The 27,205-nt window shown below is 42.0% G+C and overlaps 1 protein-coding gene across 4 annotated transcripts in view; it reads left to right on the top strand.

Moving 5' to 3' along the window:
- Nucleotides 1-417: 417 nt before the first annotated feature.
- Spmip4 (sperm microtubule inner protein 4) overlaps nucleotides 418-27,205 on the top strand; it is a 34,111-nt gene continuing 7,323 nt past the window's right edge. For 2 of the 4 annotated variants that reach the window (XM_075955572.1, XM_075955569.1), the window contains exons 1-7: nucleotides 418-861; nucleotides 1,572-1,729; nucleotides 9,315-9,491; nucleotides 16,244-16,315; nucleotides 18,176-18,205; nucleotides 20,861-21,042; nucleotides 21,337-21,425. In XM_075955572.1, the coding sequence (XP_075811687.1) occupies nucleotides 1,596-1,729; nucleotides 9,315-9,491; nucleotides 16,244-16,315; nucleotides 18,176-18,205; nucleotides 20,861-21,042; nucleotides 21,337-21,425 (684 nt within the window). In that variant the 5' untranslated portion in view covers nucleotides 418-861; nucleotides 1,572-1,595. The remainder of the gene's footprint in view (nucleotides 862-1,571; nucleotides 1,730-9,314; nucleotides 9,492-16,243; nucleotides 16,316-18,175; nucleotides 18,206-20,860; nucleotides 21,043-21,336; nucleotides 21,426-27,205) is intronic. The other 2 variants (XM_075955570.1, XM_075955571.1) reach the window with 2 other exon arrangements.

Below are 27,205 nucleotides of genomic sequence, written 5' to 3'. Positions count from 1 at the left end.
CCTCAGGGCCAGAGCTTCTGCTCAGCTCCAACTGAGAAAGCACTCCCGGAGATCTAGGACAGTTGTAGACGGAGTCCTAGGAAAGGAGGATTGGCAGGCAGACACCACCAGAGGGCGCCTGGAATCCGTCTGAGGCCTGGGGGCGGGGCTAGTATAAAGCCTGGGGCGGGGAGGGGAGAGGCGGGGTCTTGGAAGCAGAGGCGCGGAGCGGGAGGGGCTGAAGGAGGCCAGGCCCAGGGAAGATGGAGAGACAGGCGTTTAAGAGGAGCCTACGATGGAGGGGCGAGGCTGAAGCCTGTAAAAGGCGGCGCAGCCCTAGGCAAAGAGGGAGAGGCTGGGAGCGGAGCCTGAGGCCGGGGCGGGGTCTGAGACTGGGGCGGAGCCTGAGGCCGGGGCGGGGTTTGAGGCTGGGGGCGGAGCCTGAGGTTGAAGGCGCTAAGACCCCAGGGCAGGGGGTGGGACGAGGGCGGAAAAGCCCGGTGTCCCACCTTCCCCTTGGCCGCCAAGCCCTCTCCCCTCACTTCCGGCCCCCGCTTCCGATCCTGGTGGCCCGGGACCTTCTGAGGAGCGGCCTAACATCCCGAGGGAGCTTCCCGCCGCTCCTCGGCCCGCGCTCCGGGCGCCCCACCCTCAGGATGTGTTACCTAAGTGCGCTGTCACCGTCGCCGTCACAGGCAGCCTCAACCCCCGCCCCCGGCCAGCCCCCCGTCCCTCCGGCCTTCTTCCCCCGCACCTGCCAGCACGCTCCCGGGGCCCGCAGGTGCGGAAGACCGCGAAATTCCACGCCCCGCGGACACCCGCCAGCTCCTGTGACAAGAAGGGGAAGCGCGGTCGGGCGGAGCTCCGGGGCAGATGTGTCAGGTGTGTGCGACCTCTGGTGGCACCGAGCGGGCTCGCCGGTCCTCCCACGGGGCAGGCTTCGCTCCAGCGCTGTGGGGAACCCAGTGTCCTCCACTGGGGCCACCTGGAAGAGTCCTTGTCTAGAATCCACAACGCCTTTAGAGCAGTGGTTCTCAACCTTCCTAATTCCGCGACCCTTTACAACAGCTCCTCATGTTGTGATGACTCCTAACCATAACATTATTTTCGTTGCTGCTGTTATGAGTCATAAATATCTGAGTTTTGAGGGTCTTAGGCGACCCCTGTGAAACACAGGTTGAGAACTGCCGTTTTAGAGGAAGGCTCCTGACCTGTTCATGAGTCAGTCTCCCGGCGTCTTAGAAAGGCCACCACGGTAGAAAGTCAGCTGATTGTTCTTGAATGGTGTTAAATTTGAGGCAAGAAGTGGATTGTAGGGGACTTGTTCGTTACAGGTTCTCCGCGTGTTCATTTCCACTTTTCGGGTTTGCTTCAGTTGAAGTTATTTCCCCGAAGTTTACTTTTATTACAGAAGTTGCTGAAGATCACAGGTTTGACAGAGTCCACAGACCCTCGCAGGCAGAAAGCAAGCCCCTGATTTTTGTGCACCGATGTTTCCTTTCCTATCTAAGGCAAAGTCGTTGGAGTGATAACTAAGACAGTTTCCGAAACCAAATGCACCCTCATCTTCCATTTATCTGTTTACTCTCCAGACTGCCTAAATTTATGCGAGAAGCATGGAGGTAATTCACGGCCGGGGCTACTGCTGCAGGAATCTTGAAGGAGCTGACATCCTGTCAGACACCTATTACTCTAACCAGCTGCACACTCCGCTCGAAATAACTACTCGCCCAGCCGCTTCGGAAAACAGGTAAAACAAAAATCAGGAAAATGCAAAAGAAAGATTTCATTACATTAGTGACTTTATAACACACAAGCACTTCAGCTCTCCCATTTATCATATGGAAAAGAAAAGGAAACAAGACTAAACTTTACGTGGTTAATCAGTTAAAACTGGAGTATATTGCTGTATCCTATTTTTTAAAAAAAACAGACGCTGGGCGGTGGTAGCGCACACCTTTAATCCCAGCACGCGCGCGCGAGGCAGAGGCAGGCAGATCTGTGTGAGTTCAAGACCAGTGTGGTGTACAGTGTGGGTTCCAGAGCAAGTACCAAAACTACAGAGAAACCCTGTCTTAAAAAACCAAAAAAAAAAAAGACATCAAAATTTTCATCCTAGAAGTGTGTGTGTGTGTGTGTGGTGTGTGCTCACACATGCAGTGATTGAACTGAGACCTTATGCCTGCTAGGCAAACTGTACCACTAAACTACGCCTCCAGCTCTGTTCTAGAATTCTAGAATGGTCCCTTCTTCACTTGGAGATCAATCTGTTTATTGTGGTGTCTACCAGTAGTGTATTCACCAACACCTTCTGCCCGGAAAGACTCCCGGAATCTGTCACCAACAACGGTTGCTATGTAAGCCCTGTGCTGGATGCTGGGCTGTAACTCTGTCGCTGCTCATGACAGCCATGGCAGTGAGCACCTCTATACGGTATAGGCAGATACTGTGCTGGAATCTCTGGCCTGGCTTTCTTCTGCTTGACTTACTGGAATCATTTCGAGAGGAAGAATACGTTTGTTTTTAATTACCTTGTGTAGCTGTGCTCTCGCTTTGCGCGTTTCTAATTTTGCTTGGCCAAATCCCTAAAACTTCTAAGTAGAGAGTAGGTGATGGCTCAGCTGGTAAAGTGCTGACCACACGAGCCTGAAGATGTGAGTTTGACCCTCAGCACTTACAGAAAAACCCATGTGCAGCAGTGAGAACCTGTTAACCCAGTGCTGGGGAGGCAGAGACAGGATCCCCGGGATCCCTGGGGCTTGAGAACCAGCTAGTCAAGTAAAATCAGGAAGCACCAGGTTCAGTGAGAAACCCTGTCTCAAAAGTAAAGTGGAGAGTGACTGAGGAAGGCAGTTAATGTCACTTTCTGGCCTCATACATTTGTATAGAAACACATACACAAGCTTTTTTTAAAAAAAAAAATTACTCTTGGGAAACTAGACAGGAAAACACATTCCCTCCCACTTCAAAAATGGTTCTGGGAAGCTAGTTCAGCAGTTAAGAGTACTTGCTGCTCTTCCAGAGGATCTAAGTTTGGTTCTAGGAACGCAGGTTTGGCTCTCATGGCCTACATCAGGCAGCTCACAACCACCAGTGTTGACTGAGGTTTCTGTCCCACCTGGTCCCATAGCTGTTCAGTCCTTAAGAAATACACAGAGGTCTACATTAATTATAAACTGGTTGGCCTATTAGCTCAGGCTTCTTATGAACTCTTTCCGACATCATATATTAACATAATGTACATAATACATTCTTGTTTGTGTTAGCTGCATGACTTGGTACCTTTTTCAGAAAGACAGTCACATCTTGCTTCCTCTGCGGCTGGATGACAACTGCAGACTGTGTCTTTCTCTTCCCAGGATTGTCCTGTTCTCCTTGCCCTGCCTATACTTCTTGCCTGGCTACTGGCCAATCAGCGTTTATTTAAAATACAAGTGACAGGATAAAAGACCATTGTCCCACAGCAAACCAGTAACTCCAGTTCTGAAGATCCAACGCCCTCTTCTGGCCTCGAAGGGCACCTGCACACAAGTGGCATAAACACATACTCATAAAGCAATAGTCAAAAGAAAACCTTCCAAAGTGTTACATTGCTACACACAGGCAGTCCATTCCAATTTTGACTGCCCCTGGTTGTCAGATCATTTTCTTTGAGAAGAACACTCTTTCTTTCTTGTAACTTCTACCTACTGGTTCCCATTCTTTTGTCTGGAAATGTGTATAGTAATAAGTGATTATCCCTAGGCCAGGAGCACTTCACCATTTTAAAGTTTCTCCAGTCTCCCTAAGGGTCTCTTTCTTAGCCCCAACCCTGGTTCTTCCAGACTGTGCTCTTACATTTAGGTTCTTGTCATCTTAATCAGACTTCATGGATCTATTTCTATTTATTTATTTTTAGTTTTTTGAGACAGGGTTTCTCTGTAGCTTTGGAGCCTGTCCTGGAACTAGCTCTTGTAGCCCAGGCTGGCTTCGAACTCACAGAGATCCACCTGCCTCTGCCTCCCGAGTGCTAGGATTAAAGGCGTGCGTCACTACCACCCAGCTCTATTTCCATTTATAAATGTGTTCTTTGCAAAAGACAAAGGGGGGGCTGGAGAGATGGCTCAGGGTTGAGAGTATTTGCAGCTCACAGAGGATCCAGGTTTGGTTGCTAGTTCACAGCCTTCTGTAACTCCAGCTGCTTGGAGTCTGATGCCCTCTTCTGATCTCTTCAAGCACCAGGAACACATGTGGTATGTATACATGCAGGAAAATATACTCTTATTTATAATATGTAAATAAATGTTTGACATGATCAGTGTTTTCTAAATTTGAGAAAATTCAGTGCCCATATGGTCAGCTATCCATATAACATGAGAGGCCATTTAAGCACTCTGAGAACAACCATCCCTGTCTCCAGACAGAAAGCCAGGATGACCATGTGTTCTTACAGCCCTTCCTGCTAATGCCTTCATAAGCAGCCCCAAGCAGCTTAGAAAAGATTCTGTTCCCCTCACCGTTCTGAGAGGCTCTGACAGTATCACCAGACAAGAGCAGCGTCTTTACTCTGTCATCCCTGAGACTTGCTTCAAGACAAGTGGCTGTCAACCCAAACCCAAAACAAAACAGTAGGAAGCAAAAAGCCCCTGCCTTCCAGGAAACCACTCTTCCTGATGGCAAAGATACATCATGTCCTTGGTGTATATTAGCTTTCAGAAGCTTACTTTTCTAAGCATAGAGAAAGGCACACCCTTGCCAAGTGTGACAGATTTTGAGTTCATGTGGCAACTATGATCATAATATACAATTACTTCCTTATACCAGCCTCCTTCCTTCTTCTTGTAGTGGGCAAGGCAGTCAGACAGTACATTAAAATCACCTAAGGATAATCATATCAGCTTATCCCTGTATTTTAAGCCTTTGGGAGGCTAAGACAGAAGAACTATTGAACTAAAATTATTGCTGTGAATTTAAGGACATAATGGGCCAACCTGGGCTACCAAGTAAGACCCTGTCTCAACAAAAAAAAATCACCTGAGAAGCTTCATAAAAATATACACTTCCAGGCTTAACCTATACATATTCTGGCACACTAAGTTGGAGGGGCATCAGAAGAACCTGAGCAAGACTGGGTTTGCAGAAAGCACTGTAAACGGTAAGAGAACCAGAAATAGGGTTCTGGCTTACCCAGTGATCAAGGAACAAGCTAATCTTTATATCTGTGCCTCACTTTATTCATTTGGGTGTTCCAGAGCAATTATAGTAGCCACTGTTTTATAACAACCTCATTTGTTCTCCTTTGAGAATGTTAAGTAACTTAATAGACACTGTATTATTTTGTATTTTCTCCATTGAAAGTTCAGAGACTAGGAATAGTTCAGTGGCAGAATTCTTGCTAGCATGTATGAGGCTCTAGGTTCCACTTCCAGTGCACACACGTACACAAACACACACACACACACACTAAAAAAATGTACTTGTGACTGAGACAGCACCTAGAATCACTAGCCCTATCTCCTCTTCCCAGTCAGCTGACTACTTGTTCTGTAACTCATCAGTCAAAGAAATATATCAATTAAAGAATCATTTTGAGAATTGATTAGGATTTCCGTTTCACTTCTAGGTTCATTGCTTTTTGATTCTTGAAACACACACACACACACAGAGAGAGAGAGAGAGAGAGAGAGAGAGAGAGAGAGAGAGAGAGAGAGAGAGAGAGAGAGAGGAGAGAGGAGAGAGAGAGAGGAGAGATTAGTTCTCTGCCAGTTTAAAAAAAAATTAAGATTTGTGTGAGCTGTCTTGTAACCGTGCCTTCCAATCATTACTAGTCAAATTGAGCCCTCTAATTTGGGGATTGATACTCAAGATTCTTCACAGTGACTTTAATAGGTTTTGGTCCATCCATAACCCTCCCTAAAACAAAGTAAACAATTAACTTCATGATTATTCTCTTTGTTAAGGAGAGGTGTTTTATTTGAAATAATTATTTCATCCTAAAACCTTAACTTACATTTCAACAGTTCCTTCTATACAGTGTTATGAATACTAATACCACAGGATGAGGGTTGAGTAGACTTGAGTATTTAAAATAAAAAGAAACATGCTGGGTGTGGTGGTTCCCAGCTGTTAATCCCAGCACTCAGTAGACTAAGGCAGTTGAACTGCCATGAGTTCCTTGCCAGCTGTGCCAGAGAGAAAGACTGCAAGGGGTTGAAAGGGTAAAGGGTGATTTAGGCATTACCTCTTATTTTATATTTTTTTTTCAATTTTGCAACTTCACTGGGTGCTAGTACACATGATTGATTAACATTTTTTGGCTCATCTTCTGGAACAATGTATTTTACTAGGGCCAGATATTGAGAAATTGACTCATTTATGATTTAAATGTGACTTTACAAACTTAAAAATTAAAGCTTAGCTTGTCATTAATTGTAGACCGCCTTGGTGGGTTATTCAGTCTAGGGGTGTAACCTGCCTGGCAGGGTCAGTAATCCCAGGGTCCCGGAGAGGCGCTATCTGGAAGATATGGGCGGGAGACAGGAAGGAGGCCAAGCAGATTTGTCAAAGCCTCCATTTATTAGAGTATGGTTACAGCTTATATAGGATGAGGAATTTGGGGGAGAGGGGAGGCAGGGGCATGGTCTCTTGCCGCGTGGTCCACTTTGGTCACATAGGCCAGGAGGTTACTCGGTCAGGACACGATTCCTCAGCCAGGAAGTCACAAGTTGACACACCTAGTTCTCTAGATAATTGGAGTGTGGGGCGGGTTCCGCTAACAGATAGCTCTCATTAACAGATAATTGGGTGTGGGGTAGGCTCTGCCAATAAAACAATTCTCAATACAATTGGGAAGTGGGGTTCTCTGCAAATTCCTTAGGACAATGGTTCCTGCAATAATTTTGGGGTGAAATTGGCTCCTGAAAATTAATCACAAGTGTTTAATATTTTTCACTTGTCATGTCCCCTAAGCCATGTGCGTTGATCATAGTCAGAGCTGGGAGAAGAGGAAAGATCTGGAAGCTGATTGCCAGGACCCCACAGCAACAGTCATCAAGCTTTCCTAAACTGGTTTGTACAGAGCTTAGGACATGCTGTCTGCAACAAACCAGACAAAACATTTTGTTCTTTACAGTTTTATCATAAATACTCTGCTCTGCTGTGGAGGGTGAAGGCAGCCACAGAATAGTCATACATAAATGAAAGGCACTATTCCAGTCAAATACTAGTTGCATAACGGTTAGTAGGTCCATAATTTAGTAGTTGTTTATCTAGCACTTTCATATGATATTCAGTTCCATCTGTAAGACAGTCCTGTGTTAATTCTCCATTGTACTTAGCAGTTATTATTGGGGAGGGGTCCTCTAAGGCATGTACTATGCTGGAAGAAGTACCCAGCAGTTCATGCCTCTCTGAGCTACGCTTCCATGACTCTGACTGCCTCCCCTATACTCACAGGAGAGTCCACAGGACTGAGGAGCCCAGAGAAGGTGGCTCTGCTCTCCTCTCATACTTTCCTTCTCACCATGGCCCTCTAACACCATGCCCGCAAATTCCTGACCCCTAGACCAGCTCTAAATAGAGAAACGCAAAACCATTTTTATGGTCCATGCAATCAACTAAGTTCTACTCAGGTCTTTACAAATCTCCCAAACTTATCCAAATATTCTTAGTACGGCGTAGTGCTTTTAAGCCTCTGACTTGAGACTTAGGCTGTTTCTGTTCATCAACATATTGAACCACACAGAGAACTCAGTCCCTCAGTTCCCCCAGTCATTCCTCAGTTCCCTCCAGAGGACCATTGCTGCACAGCATTTGCTAACCTAGGGACCCCACTGAACTGTTGGGAACCAAGTAATGACTTGACAGTACTAGCACCGTCCCTTCACAAGGCTCCAAGTCTCTCAGCAGACGGTGCCAGGAATGTCCAAATGCAAAGGAGCAAGTTTGACCCTTACCTTATACCATACATAAAATTTACTCTTATGACTCAGAGACAGGTGTAAAGCAAGTCCTAAAACTACAAAACTCATGGAGGGACAGCAGGAGTGAGTCTTTGGTTTTGGAGTTGCTGCATATTTATATGTACGTCCTAATTATCAACAAAAGTAAAAATAAACTGAACTTCATCAAAATTAGAAACTTTGGCCAGGAGGTGGTGACGCACGCCTTTAATCCCAGCACTTGGGAAGCAGAGGTAGGTGGATCTCTGTGAATCAAGGCCAACCTGGTCTACAATAGCTAGTTCCAGGACAGGCTTCAAAGCTACAGAGAAACCCTGTCAAAAAAAATTTAGAAACTTTGATATTTCAAAAGATACTCTCAAGTAAGTGAGAAGAAAGCGTACAGAACAGGGGGGCATATTTGCTTAGTTCGGCCAATAAAAGACTTCTTCCTGGAACTTAAAAAGAACTTGTAACTAAGAAATAAAATTTAAAAACACAAAATCAAATAGACATTTTCCAAAGAAGAAATAGAAACAGAAAGTACTGTTGTCATTAAGAGAATACAAAACAAAATTACAGTGACATACTCCTTTAGTTCCATCAAAATGGCTATAATTCTTTTTCAAACACACATGACAAATGCTAAGCCCTTGTACCAATCTTCCAGGAGTGTACAATGAACCATCTGCTATAGAATAGCCCAGCAGTTTCCTAAGAAATTAAATTCAAATTCACATAAGATCCACTATATAATACATTCTTTGGTAGTGTTCTCTAGAAAATTAAATCAAGTACTCAAAAACACTAATATTTAGTACAACAATATTACTAAGAGTCAAATATCTTACCAACTGATGAATGGTTGAGCAAAATGGAATATCCATTGGCAGACTGTTATGCAGCCATTAGAGGAATGAAGTCCTGGTTCATGTTATATTAAGCATCAACTTTGAAAGCATTATGTTTTGAATGACAGAAGCCAACACAAGACTACATAGTATATGGTTCTGTTTATATGAAGTGTCAGAAACAGATAAGTCTAAAAGAAAGTAGATGCTTGGGGTGGGATAAAAGTGGGGTCCTTAGTATAGCACAGCCAAAGAACACAGGACTTCTTCTTGAGGTCATGAAAATATAAAATTAACTCTGGTGGCTGCTGTACACACTCGTGAGTCAACTAAAACTGTTAAATTCTATGGTATGTGAATTTCATCTCAAGCTTTTTTTTTTCTTTTTACAAAGTAAATACATTTGTGAGAAGGGCTAACTAACCGCTAACCTCATTCCTTTAACAGTCAGAGTGTATCATAATTTTAGAATTCTATATTCTGAAAACATGACCTGGACTGCTAATGATGTGAAAGGGATTTAAGATACAGCCGAGCAGTGTCAGACGTCTGTCATTTCTCACAGGTATCACGAGCTGCGGGAATCATGGCCACATTGCAGGCTTCCATGGGGTGCTGAAAGGGAATATGGTGGCATTATTCCAGTTGCTCTTCCTGAAGAACACAGGCCAAAATGCGAGCCTCCCCGTGTCATGGGCAAAGGACATCAGCATTATGGATTTGGAGGAGAGATCTGGCCAAAGTAAGTGACCTTTCCAGAATTCATATTCACAAAAGGTCTGCATTAACCATTTCTCGTTTTCCTTGTTAGTTCTTAACATATCTGCTTCTGGACTTCTTTTACTCTTTATGAATACACAAACAGAAAAACTAATTCTGTGCTTCCCAGTTGTGGAGTCAGTGGTAAGTCTGTAGTTTTGTTTGATGTTGCTGCCATTTGAGATATTAAAGTATTCTGATTAGAAATTCTGATTAATTCCTCACTTATGTAAAACCAAATGAAGGCTGGAGCAGTGTCTCAGAAGCTAAGAGCACTGGCTACTCTTCCAGAGGACCTGGGTTCGCTTCTCATACCCACGTGGCAGCTCACAATCATCTGTAACTACAGTTCTGGGAGGTCTGACATTCTCTTCTGGACTACACAGATATTATACATGCATAATGCACAGATATACATTCAAGCACATACAACTATATACATAAAATAAAAATGAAAAATAATTGTGATAAAAAGCAGAATGAGGAGATTAAGTTAAAAATGTTTTTCTGGGCTGGAGAGATGGTTCAATGGTTAAGAGCGTTGCCTGCTCTTCCAAAGGTCCTGAGTTCAATTCCCAGCAACCACATGGTGGCTCACAACCATCTGTAATGAGGTTTGGTGTCCTCTTCTGGCCTGCAGGAATACATGCTGGCAGAACACTGGATACATAATACATAAATAAATCTTTAAAAAAAATGTTTTTGCTTGAGCAAAAAAGCTCACTCCGATTTGTACATGTGTTCTTGGTTTGAGAATCTGTTTTCTAGTTTGTTGACTATATTTATTAAAGTATTTGAACCTGAAGGACACTATTTTCAGACCGATTTTTTTTTCCCATGTGTCTGGGGTAGGATGCATAAAAGTCAGAGGACAACTTGAAAGTTAGTTCTCTTCTGCTATGTGAATTCCAGGGATTGGCCAGGCTTGGCAGCAGGCACCTTTACCCACTGAACTAACAGGCCAGCCTATATTTTCAGGTAATGAACTGTAAAGTCATTCCTTCAGCAAGAGTATTCAAAGCACAAAACTAAAGGAGCCTGGACCTGGTGGCAAGGCATGTAATTAATCCAAGCTGACTAAGAGACCGAGGCAGGATGATCAGAAATTCAGGGCCTGGGCAACTTGATAAGAAAGACCCTGCCTCAAAATGGAACATAAAAAAAAAGAAAGAAAGAAAAAAAGACTCAAGATATAGTCCAATGTTCATTGGTGAAAAATCTGCCTAGCATGCACAAGGTTCTAGGTTAAAAAGGGAGAGGCAAGCAGCAATTTAGCAAATTAAATTAAATCCCTCATTATTTGGTAATGGTTATTATATTTGCTAAAGGTTATTATGTTTACCTGGAATGGAATCCATAAAATCATGGCACAGCACCCACTTCCTTTCCTGCCTTATCTAACACTCCCAGTTGCCTGGTTTACTAACAGTCTAGGTAACTAGCTTTTTGCTGTTCTAAAGCATGTGAAAGAAATAAATTAGAGAAGATAAACCCCAGCTAGACAATGAAATGTCAATAACAGGGCCGTGTGCAGCCAGTGACCTTCTGTAAGCATCAACAAATAGAGCAAGGCCCTGCAGAGACTCAGCACACATTACAGGTAGTGAGGACCTCATGCTGTAACACTTGTTCAACAGACTTTCTTTAAGGACTCCACTCTCAGAGAAGCTCTCAACCATGCTATAGTTGGTTATGCCTTTGGAAACTCTAGGCTATCTCTCTTTCCTTGAGCTAGACATTGCAAATCTGTAGAACAGGGATTTGACCCCAGGTTTGTTTGATGCTAAAGCCCCAAGTGCATCCACCTGTGCATTTTATTGACTCACCCATTTACTCCCTATCTGTTCCTTAACATGCACATAGCAAGTATTGGCTTAGCAACCGGGTACAGCTCTTTGAGGAATGCACAGCTGTGGTCCCCAACATTTGTATGTTAAATGTGCACAATCTGCCTAACATAGTGGCACACACCTTTAATCCCAGCACTAGGGAGGCAGAGGCAGGCGGATCTCTGAGTTAAAGGCCAGCCTGGTCTACAAATCAAGTTCCAGCACAGCTAGTGCTGTCACACAGAAACCCTATCTCAAAAAAAAAAAAGTGTGATAAAGGAGAGCCAAAAAGACTAGTTTCAAACACTCCGAGCAATCCAGTTTAAATGAAGAGGTCCCTCATTCTGGCTAGACACAGCCCTAAGACCCTGAAGAGGGAGCACTATTCCTGCTAGAACCATCACTCTTCCCTGACCCCAAGTCTGGGTTAATATATCAGTTTTTCTAGTGTCCTTTTATGTCAATGTTGTCATTTTAGCATACTTTTCTCTTGAAAACATCTTTCTGACAGTCTTCTGGCACACTGCAGATACCTTGGCAAACGACTGTAGAATATGATTTATCTTCTGTAACAAAGACTTTTTTCTTACAGTACTTTTCTTTCTCTCTAAAAACAGTCTTTTATACAAAATATTTTCCAGCTCTTTGATGGGTCAAGCCTCAATTATTTCATAAAAATATTACTCTTGAAACCACATGTCACCTTCCCTGGGTGGGGAGGGCATTTCAGTTGGGGTTCTGGGATGCCACAACTCACCCCCTCCTTGTAGGGATATATGCTGGTTATTTTTTGTCAACTTAACACCTGTGAGGGGGAACTCCAGTTAGTAATTGTTTCTATCCAGTTGGCCTGTGAGAGTGAGTAAGCATTTCATTGATTCATGATTGATGTGGGATGGCCCAACCCATTGGGCAGTATCACTCTAGACAGGTTGTCCAGGGTTAAATAAGAAAGCAGGCTGGAGAGATGGCTCAGTGTTTAAGAACACTGCCTGATCTTCCAGAGGATCTGGGTTCAATTCTCAGCACCCACATGACAGCTCACAATTGTCTATAACTCCAGTTCCTCAGCAAAAGACTAATACATATAAAATAAAAACAAATAAATTTTAAAAAAAAAAGCCGAGCATGAACCAGGGAGAGCAAAACAGCACTCCTCTTCTGTGGTCTGTGGTCTCTGCCTCACTTCCTCCCTCAGGGTTCTTGCTTGAGCTCCTCCCCTAACTTCCATTAATGATGGATTCGAACTTATGAAGTAATAAAGCCTTCTTCCCCAAAGAGAATTTGGTCAGTATTTATCACAGCAGCAGACAGTAAACTAGGAGGATAGGGTAGGCTCCTTCTTCCTTCACTAACTCTACAGGTACCTGCTCCTTAGAGAAATGACATGGTGAGATTATCTGAACGAAACAGAAAGAGCAGAGCTAAAGAAAGGGTAGCCCTCTGCAGAGCAAGGCATGCCATGGGAGACACCATTGCTTTCCCAGCTCTTCCTGACAGGACTATATCTAAGGAAAACTCTTTAAAGGTATTAGCAACAATATTCACCCAACCACAGTATGCAAGCTTCAGAAATTCTAAGTGGGGTCAGTTATCCCCCATTTTATCCATTCACTGAGAGAATAAAAACAACAGAGTAATAAATCAGTTTATACAAGTGGCAAAAACTGTTCATTTCTCTATAAAAAAGTAAGTAGATTCTTCACTAAACTACTGTCAAATGATAAAAAGCTATTAAGTAGATCTGTAGTATTCTGTGTACTGAGGTTTTCTGTCCTGCCCAGTTCCCACAGTTGTTAAGTCCCAAAGAAATCACACAGAGGTCTACATTAACTATTAACTGATTGGCCCATTAGCTCAGGCTTCTTATTAACTCCTATAACTTACATTAGCCCATTATTCTTGTTTATGTTAGCCACATGGCTCAGTACCTTTTTCAGCAAGGCAGTCAAATCTTGCTTCTGTGGCTAGGCAAGGACTGCAAAGGAATGGGCTTCCTCCTTCCCAGAATTCTCCTGTTCTCATTTACCTGTCTCTACTTCCTGTCTGGTTGTCCCACCTATACTTTCTGCCTGGCTACTGGCCAATCAGTGTTTATTTAAAATATGATTGACAGAACAGAGACCATTGTCCCATAGTAGTCTTTCTTTAATGGTAATGGTGGTGGTACATAAAAGTCAATGGGACCACATGAAGCAAAACTTCTAATGTCTAAAAGATAAAACAGATGCAAAATTTATCACCTGACAAGAACCAAACAATAATAATAAAAAAAATCTTATGCTATTAATAGGAGCCAACTAAGGAAAGAAACTTCTATGTAATTCATTCCAGGCTGTAACTTAATGTCTTCCAGGAAGCATTTGGAGTCAAGCACTTCTTTGCCCCATAGACAGCTTAGCTTCCTTGGCTCTTCACCTCTACACAACCACTAGCTGTAACAAGTGGAATAAAGTCACCACTATTCACTCCCATGCTTTTCCTGAAAGAGGAAATGGGGGGCAATATTGCATGCATTATATCTAATCCCAACCCTACATTCCAGATACACGTAAAGCAAGGTGATCCCAACAAAACCTGCAGTTCTCCAGTTTGAAGAAAAGAGAGCGAAAATCATATTAGCAAGGGGAAAGAGTCCAACAGACATCTGAATAGATTTGCTTATTATCTGAGGTTTCTGTCCCGCCCGGTCCTGCAGCCGTTTGTCCCAAAGAAACACACAGAGGTCTACTACATTAATTATAAACTGGCTGGCCTATTAGCTCAGGCTTCTTATTAACTCATAACTTAAATTAGCCCATAATTCTTGTCTGTATTAGCCATGTGCCTTGGTACCTTTACCAGTGAGGCATTCTCATCTTGCTTCTTCTGTGGCTGGGTCACAACTGCAGACTGAACTTTCCTCTTCCCAGAATTTTCCTGTTCTTGTTGTTCTGCCTATACTACTGGCCAATTAGAGTTTTATTAAAATACAAGTGACAAATCTTTACAAAGTACAAGACCATTGTTCCACAACATTTGCTGCTCACAAAACCCCTTTGGGTTCTTCCCTCTCATGCTGCACCATGGGTACAGGAGTATGATGTTGAGGTGTGTGAGCTATTGGACCTTTATTTTGCTTACTTTCCATGTTTGAACTTGCCCCCAGGCAAGATAAAATGCAGGGTGCCCATGTGTGCCCTAAGTTCCACCAATCACCCACTTCTGCCCTAGACTTTGATTTGCCAGGCAAGTAGTAACTATCCTTGGTGATGAGATCACTGGGGCAATAAAGGGTGGATTCAGAAGACATTGGGTGGCCACAGTGAACACTGAGCTCATATGAAAACATTAATCGGGAGGCCCAGACTCCCTTGAGCACACCCCCCTTCTTAGAGGGATGCACCACCCTGCCATATGAATCTTCTTCCATGCATTTTGCTGCTTTATTCCTAATATTTTTTGTGTGCCCATTGAAAATATATGGTGGGCTTTTGTTAATGTATGCACCTATATGATCATAGTATTAAACAATCTAGATTTTTTTTCTTATTTTCAATCTAGATAGTAAGCATAGATCCACTTTATTTTAATCTCAATACCCACAATACATATGGGTCAGAGTTGAGACACTCATATATTCTGTTGCTTTACCTGTACCATAATGAACTGCCTTACATAGGGATTTGTCAGCTCATCATGAATGCTTCTTTAGAACAAATCCTAAAGGGAAGGTCTAGGTCATAACATCTGAGGGTTTTTAGTTTAGTATATGTGACCCAAATGATTTATATTCTTCTAAGTGTCTAAAAGCATTCATTTTCTTGTGCCTCAGCCTTTGTACTATGTTTTCCAGCTATACAGTTTTTGTCTATTTTGTGAGTTAATCGATTCTTATGATTCTGAGAATATATTTTTTTGATTTCTAGTTATTTGGATATGTTTTTCCTTATGTTTTACATAACAACTTTTGTATTTCCTCTTCAGCTCTTATTTTTTCTTTATTTGGTTTTTATTTTATTTATAGATTATTTTTGTTCTTTATAGTCAAGGTATTGGACATCAAAAATCTATGTTAGGGACATGACTCAGTAATTAAGCACCTGTCACATAAGTGAAAGGCCCTGAGTTGAGGTGTCCCTAAGCAGACACAGTTTTGTGCATCTGACATCCTTGCACTACTGTGACAAGAGAGGAGGCAGGGGCAGGAGAATCCCTGGAGCTGATGGGCCAGCTATCCTGCTGATCTCAGCAATGAACAAGACACCCTGTCTCAGACATACTGAACATGCACACACAAACCCTCCAAAACAAAACAAGATCTATTTACCAGTGGAAAATTGTAAACATTTGTATAGATTTTCCCCCTTGTAGGTGTTGTTTAGGGAGAGGGTATTTCCCTTTCTAGATTATATACAGTGCATGTCTGTCTGTAGATAATGTGCACATGAATGCAGTTGTCCACAGAGGTCAAAGGTGTTGTGAGCCACCCTTGGATGCTGAGAACTAAACTCTTGTACTGCAAGAGTAGCACACATTCTTAACTGTTGAGCCGTATCTCTAGCCCTCTTTTTTATTTGTAGCTTTTTAAACAAGGAATGTTTATGTAACTCAAGCTGACCTTGCAGTCTTCCCACCTTGGCATTCTGCTTGTGAACTTACAGGCTCCTGCCCCATTCCTTTGCTATTTAGGTTTTACTCTAACTGAAATGATCTTCTTTGAATTGCTAAGTGGAGATGGTTAACTGTTCCCATCCTGTTTACTAAAAAATTCTTACTTTTCAACTAATTTAAAGCACTACTTTTTATATATTCTATATAGAATTTCTGTATACTTGTGTCTATATTCATCTATTTGTCCTTTGCCCTCTCATGGATATGCCCTGCTATATACAAATATGTTCAATTTAATTTGTTGTCTCTTCAGAAACCTTCCTATTGAGCAGTTCTACTATCTGACACAGAACAAGAAGAGTGATGTCTATGGAAACGATTCTTTGTAAGTCCTGGGCAGGGGCTGTTTTATGTATTTTAAGTAAAAAAGAATTATGTGAGAAATTTAGAAGCGTTTTCAGAGGAAAAAAATCCTTTCTGACATATTAAAGATCACCAGCACCAGAAATCAGCAGTTAACAGATGGAAACAAGCAAACCAGACAGATCATGTGTGGTCTTTAAACAAGCCTGTGAAAACTCAGGACTGCTGGACTGGAGAATGGGGCAGGTCACCATGGACCACACCTCTGCCTTCTCCTCCTCAGTCTAGTAAGGGTCTGTTAGATGTTTTTAAAAGGTCACTGAAAATGACAAGGGTCCTCAAAAAAATTGGAATATTATGCAGAGAGGGGTGATGATAAGTACCTACTCTTGATAAAATCGCTGTCTCTTTATGGATAAGGGTGTATTTGTTAACTCATCTTCCTGTAAGGTAATGTCTTCTATCATATTAAATTGTTTTAAAATGGTTTCTTATGTATACTGAAAAATCAGGCCTTTCTTTTCGAATAAAAATAAGATAACATGACCTTTCAGAACCTAGCTCCATGTACAATGGACATACAGCAAATTACAGAAACACTTCAGTAACACAGAACCCTTAAGGTTAGTTACAAGAAGAGAATTCAATATAGAACTGAGCCACAAGAGGGAGCCAAAATTTGTGTTTGCCCAACTCAAACATGGCAAAATTAATGGATTGATGTCAAGAAAATAGTGTCTCTGAACATCTGGTAATTTTATTTGTATCTTTTTAAATTTTTAATTAAAAATATTTTGTCTGTTTTTAATTTTGAATCAAGCCTGTTTTAGTCATGAAGTATAGCAAGTTTTGTCACATGAGACATCTTGGATGCCAACTTAGGTTTTATTCATATTAAGTACCTAGTCCAGCAACACTAAACCTTTGGAGTCACATCATCGTCACTTTCTGCACCCCCATATTTCTGCCTCAGCGACATATTTTGGAGACAGGCCCACAGAATCCAAATAAATATTTTTAAAAAGTTATGGTTCATGTGAATTGTGTATTTATAAAACACTACAGAATAATGCAGTTATATAGCTTGCTGCTTTCTTATGAACAGATACAGCATGGAAGATATCAAAAACACTCAGCAGTATGTTCGAATTTCTGACTTACTTTATTATGAAATGATAACATTCTGATTAGTTGCCACACCTGAAGTCTTTGAGTCTTATGAGCGTAGGCTGAAATAATTGCTGATGTCAAATGTCAGTGGATAACTATCCCTCTACAGGGAGCTTGTTTCCAGGACTGTGGTATTACCTCTTGGCCTGTGCTTCAGAGTAGTTAGTAAGTACACCACATCAGAGTGAACTGGTTCAGAAAATCCACGCCTCTGGCAAGTTGGCTGGTTTTGTTCTCTACCGTCTGACGATTGCACAATATTTACTGTCATGAGATATCAGCAGCTGTGGGCAAAGGGACAAAGCACACCCAGTATTTATATACTCCCCAGCCAGGCCACACGGGTCGCTTTAGGACACGTAATTTCATCACATGGGATGTCAGGCTCCCAGGACTCTCTGGCCACTGCCTGATTATGACAGCGGAGGTAAGAACAGAAGCCTCAGCCCCTGAACCTTCTCTGCAAATAAAAAAATGCAGGTTTGGTGACTAGGACTAAGTTAGAATCAGTTTTAAAAATCGATCAATAAACAACTTGGATATAAAAATACCATGTCTGTGTCTTACCATTGTGCAAGGCAATAAAAATTTGCCTACATGTCAATGTGGACTAAAGACAGGATATATCTTACTATTCTTAAGTTTCTAATAGGAATTTAAGCCTTTAAAAGCCCCAACTTAAATTAGGACTTTTGTCCTGCTTTTATTCTAGGTTACCCAAACCACCTAATTCAACAGTAGGGTAAGTATATACTTTATATTTTCCTCCCCATTATAATAAAAGATGATGGCATTGCTTATGACTTAGGTGTGTATGAGCACAGAAAGCTCCACACACATAACTGCTGGAGGACAGTCTGGTGCAGTCCATGGCACTGATATTTCTATTTCACTTATATTCAGTCAGTCCTCTTAAATGCAATTTTAGTACAGCAGAGTTTTAGGATTATAGACATTCAGAATTTAAAACAGAGGTTTCTTCATATACCCCTACTCTCCCTCCTGTGAGCATCTTACATTCAAGCAGCGTGCTTTTCATAGCAAAAGAACCAAGAACAATGTGCCGTAACATGTCCACACTTCGGAACTGATCAGTTTTGCATGCTGTCCTTTTTCTGTTCCAGGATTGCACCTAGAACACAATATTGCATTTAGTGGCATGTTTCTTCAGGTGTCTCTCAGCTGGGACAGCACCTTAGACTGTACTTGTTTTGATATTCTTAACAGTTCTAAAGGTTATAGAATGTTTGTAGAATGGCCGTAAATGGAATTTGACTGTGTTTGTTTTTTTTTTTTTTTTTGGTTGTTTTGTTTTGTTAATGGTAAGGCTGGAGTGGTGTGTGTTGGGAAGCAGGCCACACAGATAAAGTCCTGTTTATACACTATCCTGCTCCACTCGAGGAAGACCACTCGATTCTTGCCGATGTGATCTCCACCACTGGACTCGGGAATGTTTTCAGCTTCCCCACTGAGGTTACTCTTTTTGTCCTTCCTTCCACATTGTGCTTTTAAGAAGAAAGTTGACATGTGCAGATGATGTCTGGAATTCTGCACTACCTTTTAAGAAAAAAGCACCTTCTCAAATTAATTTAGGGCTGGGATGGAGTTCATATGGAAGAGCACTTGCCTAGTGTGCTCCAAGGCCCTGGGTTTCATTCCCAGCACATGCCTATAAGCCCAGAGCTCCAAAGGCAGAGACAGGAGGATCATGAGTTTAAGGTCATCCTCCGCTACAGAATGAGTTTGAGGCCAGGCTGGGCTATGTTAGTCTCTGTATGAAATTTGGTGGGTTTTTTCTTCTTTTGGTATTTTGCATGGGACTTTTACATACTCTTTTGAATGATGGTTTTGGTGGTTTTTCTTTAATCACTTATTTCACCCTTGTGGATGTTTGTTTTGGTTTAGGAACTCATGAAGTAATCCAGGGTCACTTACTTTGGTGTCTTGAATTGCCATAAGCCACTCTTTGAATCTCTCCTGCACTCTTTAACATTCCCACACTGTGGGGCTGTGGAGAGGGTTGTTTCTGTTCTTTTCTCTTATTTTAACCTTTATTAGTCACTTACTTTCTGGCACTATAAGATATTTCTGAGTCATCTTATTTATTTCCTGTTTGCTCAAAGAATCAGCCAAAACCTCAAGAAACATGAGTTCTTCTTACTAGGAACTGGCATAAAAACCAGATCTGAGCAGTAGGTACTCTTGGGCCACCCATGTTCTCTCACACCAACTGAGAACATTAAGCTAACATTTTAGAATTGTGTTTCAGTTAAAGCAAAGAGCTACTCAAAGAGCTCTCAGAATCCGAGTTAAGGTTGGGGGTGGGTATTAAAAAAACCTGTGAAGAATTCCTGTTTGGGGTTCATTTCTTGGGTTCATCTTTCTTGAGTGTGAGCTTCTACGTGGCAGGCGAGGAGTAGAGTATTGTGGTGTGGAGGGTCTGCTCCCTCTAGGAGCTGTGAGGGAGTCTGCTCTCAGCCCGGGTCTGCTGGCAGTCTGTAGCACACAGCTCTGTCCTCGCAGGTCTGTCCTCACGTGGCATTCTCAGTGTAGGCCTCCCTGTGTGCAAGTTTAACTCTCTTTTAAGCACACAGCCTTCAAATTAGGGGCCCGCCCCACATTAGTATGACCCCTCTTGTCTAATTACGTGTACAACGATCCTATTTCCAAATTAGTTTACAATAGAAGGCCTTTGGGGCTAGGATTTCAACCCACAGATTTTGAGAGGAAACACAATTCAGCCTCTAACACCAGTCTTGTTTTCTTGATTTCTGATTGTAAACACCATTCTGTACTCTGTGGCTCTCACACAGCTTCTACACTCTCCCTTAGTCTGGGCCAGTTCTCCAGCAACAGCAAAATTAGATCCCTCTGCCTTCTTAACATTTTCCTTCAGTGTGTGTGTGTGTGTGTGTGTGTGTGTGTGTGTGTGTGTGTGACTGCTCAAAGAACAAATGGCCTGGGTTGAAAGTTCAGTCCAAGGTGTTGCATTGCATTACTGGAATAGATGCTCAAAATGATTCCATAAAATCAAATATTTGGATCTTTTTAAAACATGATGTGGAAGTTAAAAGCACAAAAAATTCTTCCTATACTTCCTCCAAACTGTAAAATTAATACACTCTCTGCTTTAATATTAGCCATTTAGGAAAACTACTTACTAATAATTAATTAGGTATGATTATTTTTTAAATTAGTTTTGATTTATCTAGCAAAATTAAGAAGATTCATTGTTTATGGTAAATTCTGCAGAATGCTAGCTGTGTAAGTGTAGGAATGGTCTGGGCCATCTCCACAGTGGACAGAACAGCATCTGCCACAGCAAAGGACCCCAGTAAATATTTGATGGGTTTTTATTTACTTCTTTCTCTTTTCTTATTTACTCAATAAATCTTAGAGAAATCTGCTCACCATATCCAATTGAACATCCCTACCATACACACACAAGCCGCGGCGCCATGTTTCCGACCTTCACCTCACCTAAGGACCTCTACACTGGCATTAAAGCCCGCACGCAGCAGCCTTTCCCTCCTACAGTGCCAACCAAGGCCTATGACACTACCGTTTTGAAGACAAGAGGTAAGACGTGACGTGAAATCAAAACTGTATGACTTCTTATCATTGGCAAGAACTCGGTAGTACAATCAAAGAAGGCAAGGAGAACAGAGGGTCTAGTAACCTCACCCCACTGTTCGGAAAGATGCCCCAGCAGTCCGCCGAGAGCGCACTGTACACCGGTTAAATCAGACTGCACTGAAAGCACAGCCTCTGTGGTAGAAACAGAATATCTCTTCCTGGTCTCATTTCTTACTCACCCATAGGTCTGGGTTGCTCTGATCTCTTCAGAATAACTACTCTTGCTTCGATTTTCAGGTAACCCTTACAGATACGAACTGCTTGATTTCCCCATGGATTCAAAGAAAAAAGCACTGACTTGGCCAGGTCAGGGTGTATATTATGATGTAAGTATCCTTCAGAATTAATACCTTTTAACTTAATACACTTATAAAATATACAAGATGGGGCTGGGGAGATGGCTCAGTGGGTAAAGGATTTGCTATGCAAGCATGAAAACCTGAGTTCAGATCACCAGTGCCTACACAAAAGCTGGGATGCAAGGCGACGCTGGCCAGCCAGCCTTGCTGAATCAGTGATATTTAAACTTAGTGAGACCCTGTCATATGATTCTCACATGGATAATGATAGAGGAAGCCGCCCAGTATTAATCTGGCCTCTACAGGGATGCACGCATGCGCTCCTTCACATATACATGCCATTCAACACACACGTACATACACACTGCATATGTCAAACACACACAAGTGTCTTTGTCTTTTTTTTGTTGTTTTTTTTTCAAGACAGGGTTTCTCTGAGGTAGCTTGGAGACTATCCTGGAACTTGCTCTTACAGACCAGGCTGGCTTCAAACTCACAAGAAATCCAACTGTCTCTGCCTTCCGAGTTCGTGAGCCATTTTTATTCCAGTCATTATTAATACATTTGTATCAAAGTCTAAAAGAAAGCATCATATGTTAAATTGCTGCGCACAAACCACTTCAAGATACACTATTTAACTCTTTTTTCCTTTCTGGAGACAGGGTTTCTCTGTGTACAGCCCTGTCTGTCCTGGAACTAGCTCTGTAGACCAGGCTGGCCCCAAACTCACAGAGATCCACCAGACTCTGCCTTTCAAGCGCTGGGATTAAAAGCATTCACCACTATATCATTTAATTCTTAAAGTACTTTTCTGAGATTACTACCACCAAGCCCATTTCACAGAAGAGGACACTGAGACTCAAGTTTATGACTATGTAATGGTTAGAGTCCAGGTTTGTGAGGCTTGTCTCCGCTTTCACCTCTGTACCAGAGCTCCACATAGATAAGAGAGAAATTATCAGTCATGAGAGAACATATCTAGACATTTGAAAATAATAGCTACCATGTATTGATCGAGTGGTTTCTAAAAGGCAATGTCAAGTCCTTCCAGATAGTAGCTCCTTGAACCCAAGAATTTGTGAGTTAGGTAAGCAATTAATAATGGAAGATTGGAAACATCTGAGTTTTACCTGGAAAATCATTGTGGCAGGCCACATGAGGTCAAAATAGTCACACTGTCTATTGTATTGAAACAACTGTCAACAAAGGAAACAATTCCTGTTGCGTAGTTTTTGTTTTGTTTTGTTTTTCAAAACAGGGTTTCTCAGTAGCTTTCGAGCCTCTCCTGGAACTAGCTCTTGTAGACCAGGCTGGCCTTGAACTCACAGAGGTCCACCTGCCTCTGCCTCTGCTGGAATTAAAGGCGTGTGCCACCACCACCTGACCCTGTTGTATTTTAAAGTATGTCTAAAAGAACCCTTTACACAACCATTTTAACTGGATCTCTGACTTTTTTCTATCTTTTAAAATTACTTACTTAAAAAATCAACTAATATATTTAAAAATTTTTCAAGTAAATAAAAATATTAAGGGTCTCTGATTCAGGTAATATCTATTACCTAAGTAACAGAAATATGAGAAGTTATTCTTGCAGCTGCCCCATTATTTCATGCTTTCATAGTCCAAGTCTCTACCATGTGCTTCCTTCCTTTCGCTCCTCTGTAGGTTCCTCTTTGCCCAAGTGGCAATGAAGCCCAGCAGTGTAGTGAGGCAGGAAGGTCTTCTTCCCCCTGAGTAGATTCAAACCATGGAATGCCCTTTTCCAGGGGTCTTTCTTTCTTTCTTTCTTTCTTTCTTTCTTTCTCTCTCTCTTTCTTTCTAAGATTTACTTTATGTATGAGAGTGCTCTTTCTGCACGTGCCCGAGGGCATCTGAGCCCACTCTAGATGGCTGTGAACCACCATGGGAACTGAACTCAGGACCTCTGGGAAAGCAGCTCTTTACCGCTGAGTCATCTCTCCAGCCACCGTTCCAGGTTCTTTCTGCCTGTCTAAAATTTGTTCATTTTCCAGGTCTCAGCTAACAAACATAGCTGGGATCCAAGTCAGGAGACCGCTGTTCTAGTTATTAGAACAGTCTCAGTGATACAGGAGGCATATTGTTTCTTTTTGAGCTTTGATTAATTATCTGTATGATTTCAATAAAGCTGGCCTACAAACGTGGAAAGTTTGGGGAATAATATAAAAACTGGAAATACTAGATAAGAAATTACTGTTAGTTCATGAGGAATTATTTTCTTCTTTGCTAACACCTCCCGTACTCTATAGTCAATAACTTCTCACAATTGATTTTATAGCTCATCAACTAAATGACAACTTCTTTGAGAAGAGAGTATTTTGTATTTATATCTTCTATGATGTTTTTTTAGGGGGATTGTTTGTTTGTTTGTAACAGAATCTCCCATAGCCCAGACTGGCATTATTCTTGGTAAGGAGCCAAGAATGACCTCAAACTCATTATCCTCCTGCCTCCCTCCCAAGTGCTAGGATTACAGGTATGTGCCACCACAGAGGTTTTATGCAGTGCTGGGGATGGAACCCATGGCACTGTTCATACTAGACAATCACACTAGCAACTGAACTACGTCACACATACACAGTCCTTATACGTAGATTTTCCACCGGCTTTATTCTTGTTCATGTCTCTATATGTTTAATCTCACTTTGTGATCTGTTCTAACTAGTCTTAATTTTCAACTTTTTGGCTCATTCCTAACTTTAATCAAGTTTTGCACTGACAAAAATAAAACTGATACTGAGTTAGATGGGGGGTTACTGAAGGAGACCCCCCTGCACAGCAGGGTCTTCCTCCCAGACACCGGATTAGGCACAAACCACACCCAAACACTGTTTTCACAGAGATCCTTTATTAAGTGGGGAAGAAAAGTTAAAGTGGCTGCTTTCTGACTCTGGCAGAAAAACAGCAGCAAATGACCTTGCAGGTGTGGTTTTTAAAAGGAGAAAAGGGGAGGGAGGTCTGTGTTGGAATGGACTAGGATGTGGTGGTAAAGGAGTTAGGGAACGGGGGACAAGGGAAAGGGGAAGGGGTACTTGTCCTGAAGGGACAAAGAGCTGTCTCTGGATAGAGGAGACAGACGTGGCACTTAGGAAAATGGGAGTTTATAAAGGTAAAAGGGGGAACCCTATGTTAGGATGAGCTGTTTAATTTTAATTGGGCATGTTAATTAGGTGACCCAAAGGGGGTTCTGATTTCTGGACTTCAATAGCTGGACCTTCAGGAGGAGAGAGTGGCCAAATAAGGGAATAGATCTTAATGGCTAGCTTTAAGAATGTAATCTATCAGTTTTTTAGCAAGGCACAGGACACAGACAGAAGGGCACAGCCTGCTAGAGCTGTGCTTGCCCCACTCACGCTGGCCAGAGTCCCTTTAGGTACACGCAGGCCCATTTTATTTCACTTTTGGTTTTATGTTTATGAGTGTTTACTTGCATGCATGTGTGCCATGTACATGTCTGATGCCTAAGGAGGTCAGAAAAGTGCATTGTATACCTGGAACTGGAGGGCAGATGGCTGCGAGCCGCTATTGGTCCTCTGCAAGAGCAGCCTGTGATTTTAACCTCTGAGCCACCTCGCCAGTCCTTGTGTTTTGCCTTTTGTGAACTCGGTAATTCCCTGAACCAATCCTCTCTCATTGCCCTTCTCTCACCACCTGTTTAGGAGGGATCAAAGGTATCATTTTTCTCCCCAGCATTTTGTTTGTAGTAACAAAGTTTATACAGTACGAGCCCCTTCCTATCACTAGAGCAGTGGCTCTTGGCCTCTGCTGCACATCTGAAACACTTTGTCATTCTCGGGGTTGAAGCAGGAAGGCCGTTCAAAGACTCAAATTGTAGAATAATAATTGTCTTTCTCTGCACCACATGCATGGAAATGATGATGATAATCAGATAAGCCTTTTCTACCATGTTACCTACCACAAGGAGGAAACTCCAGAAACTGTATTTGGCATTTCCTATGTAAACCATCAAAAAAAGCAGCCAGATTCTGGCTCTAAAACCTACCAGCTCTATGACCTGGGTAACGGGCACATTTAGTTCTTCAGTGTCTCAGTGTCCTAATAAATGAAGACAGAACAATGATAAAATGTACTTGAAAGGTCTGTCCCAAAAAGATGCAAATGAAAGCCCCCAGCACCGTATTAGTGCATAGTGAGATCATAATCAATGTAGCTGTAGCTACTTTGGGCAATATTCCCGAGACTGTATGCTTTGCTAACCTGGAAACATTTTTTAAATGGTGATATTGGAAAGAAGGCTTACTCTTGTAAATGATCAAGGACTTAACTTTTTAATGTTTAAATTACTATAGTGTGTGTGCGCGCACACGTGCATGTGGGTGTGTTGGGCATACATGCATGTGGAGGTCAGAGAACAACTTCTAGGTGTCAGTTCTCTCCTTCTTCCAGGGATTCGGAGATGAAACTCTGGTTGTTAGGCGTCTTGGCAAGCACTGTTGCCCACTGAGCCATCTCAATGGCCCCTAGGACTCAGTTTTTAACAGAATAGTTTGAATGTCATTATGTCCTCGTTCTCCCTGATACACACGAGAAACTTATTCTGTCAGGATCGAAGAGCTCCAGGTACCTCATTCCCACCCAGACCCCGTTTGATCTGACTCCATTTTCCACCGAATCATTCCTGAGTACTTGTTGTTCAAATCAGGTTGTCTCTTGCCACTTCTCCTTTCTTTTACAATTGGTAAACATAAGCAAGTTTTAATATTTGATTAGTCTGAGCTGTTTATGTCACTATTTGCTGAGATATAAAATGTCTTTAGGATGAAATGTAATTTGTAATCATCTTTTGAGTAAAATGAGATATGATCCCAGAAGGAGGTTCCATACACTTACCTAACTTTAAACTTAATTTAAACCATTTTCCAAGCCTCTCCAAGGCTATTTAACTTAATGTCCATTACAAAACATCTTTCCTTTACTCTAAGTATCTAGACAAAGCCTTGGCTTCTCTTTGAAAGAGAGCTCACTTGCTTCACCATGTGAAGGAGGTGAGCCACCTGTCTTTCTCTTTCTAATTGAAGGTGCTCATCTACTCCAGCAGCCTCATTCCTGGGACAGCTGTCACTCCACTATAGACCTTGAATCTACACTCATGCTTAAAGGGCCATAAAAGAATTGGCAAGCACACAAGCAATTTAAGTAAATTTGAGTGACATTTAAATAAATGTCACTTGAACAACTGTATGCCTATGAGTATTCCTCTCCATGCTGCCTTGCACCCGCCTCCCACCTGCTTAGTCTGAGAAGTGAAACAGGCTGGAGCAGCCGTCATCCTCACTGGACCAGCAATGCTCTCCCACACCCTACAAACACTCTTCCCTGCAGGCCTTTCTTCTAGTGTCCTAACTAGATGACAGAAAAATCTGTCACTTTATTTATTCCCATTTGCATCTCTTTTCATTCCATATGTAAATAATCGAGGCCCACAATCATAATTTATTAGTGTGATAGTGTAATTAAATGAAATAGGATCCAATAAAAAAACTAGTGTCTGAAAATGCTAATGTCCTTCCAGAGGGTGATGTGATATCTACAATAAGCCTTTTCTTACTCCCTTACTAACCCTGAGTAAGCCCCATAATTCTACACTAAAGCACAAGCAAAGGGAAAGATTTAAAATTTCATTTATTGTATCACCACTATATGATTTACTAATGTTTTAATGGAGACTTACAAAGTTTTGGTGCTTGGTACAGAGGCCTCAGAACTTTGCACATAATTCTATATTTAATAAGTATCAACTTAATAAGTGTTTATCAAAAATTATTGAG

Source organism: Microtus pennsylvanicus, chromosome 21 (genome assembly GCF_037038515.1).
Source record: "Microtus pennsylvanicus isolate mMicPen1 chromosome 21, mMicPen1.hap1, whole genome shotgun sequence".
Taxonomy (NCBI): Eukaryota; Metazoa; Chordata; class Mammalia; order Rodentia; family Cricetidae; genus Microtus; species Microtus pennsylvanicus.
This window is presented reverse-complemented; position numbering and strand designations above follow the sequence as displayed.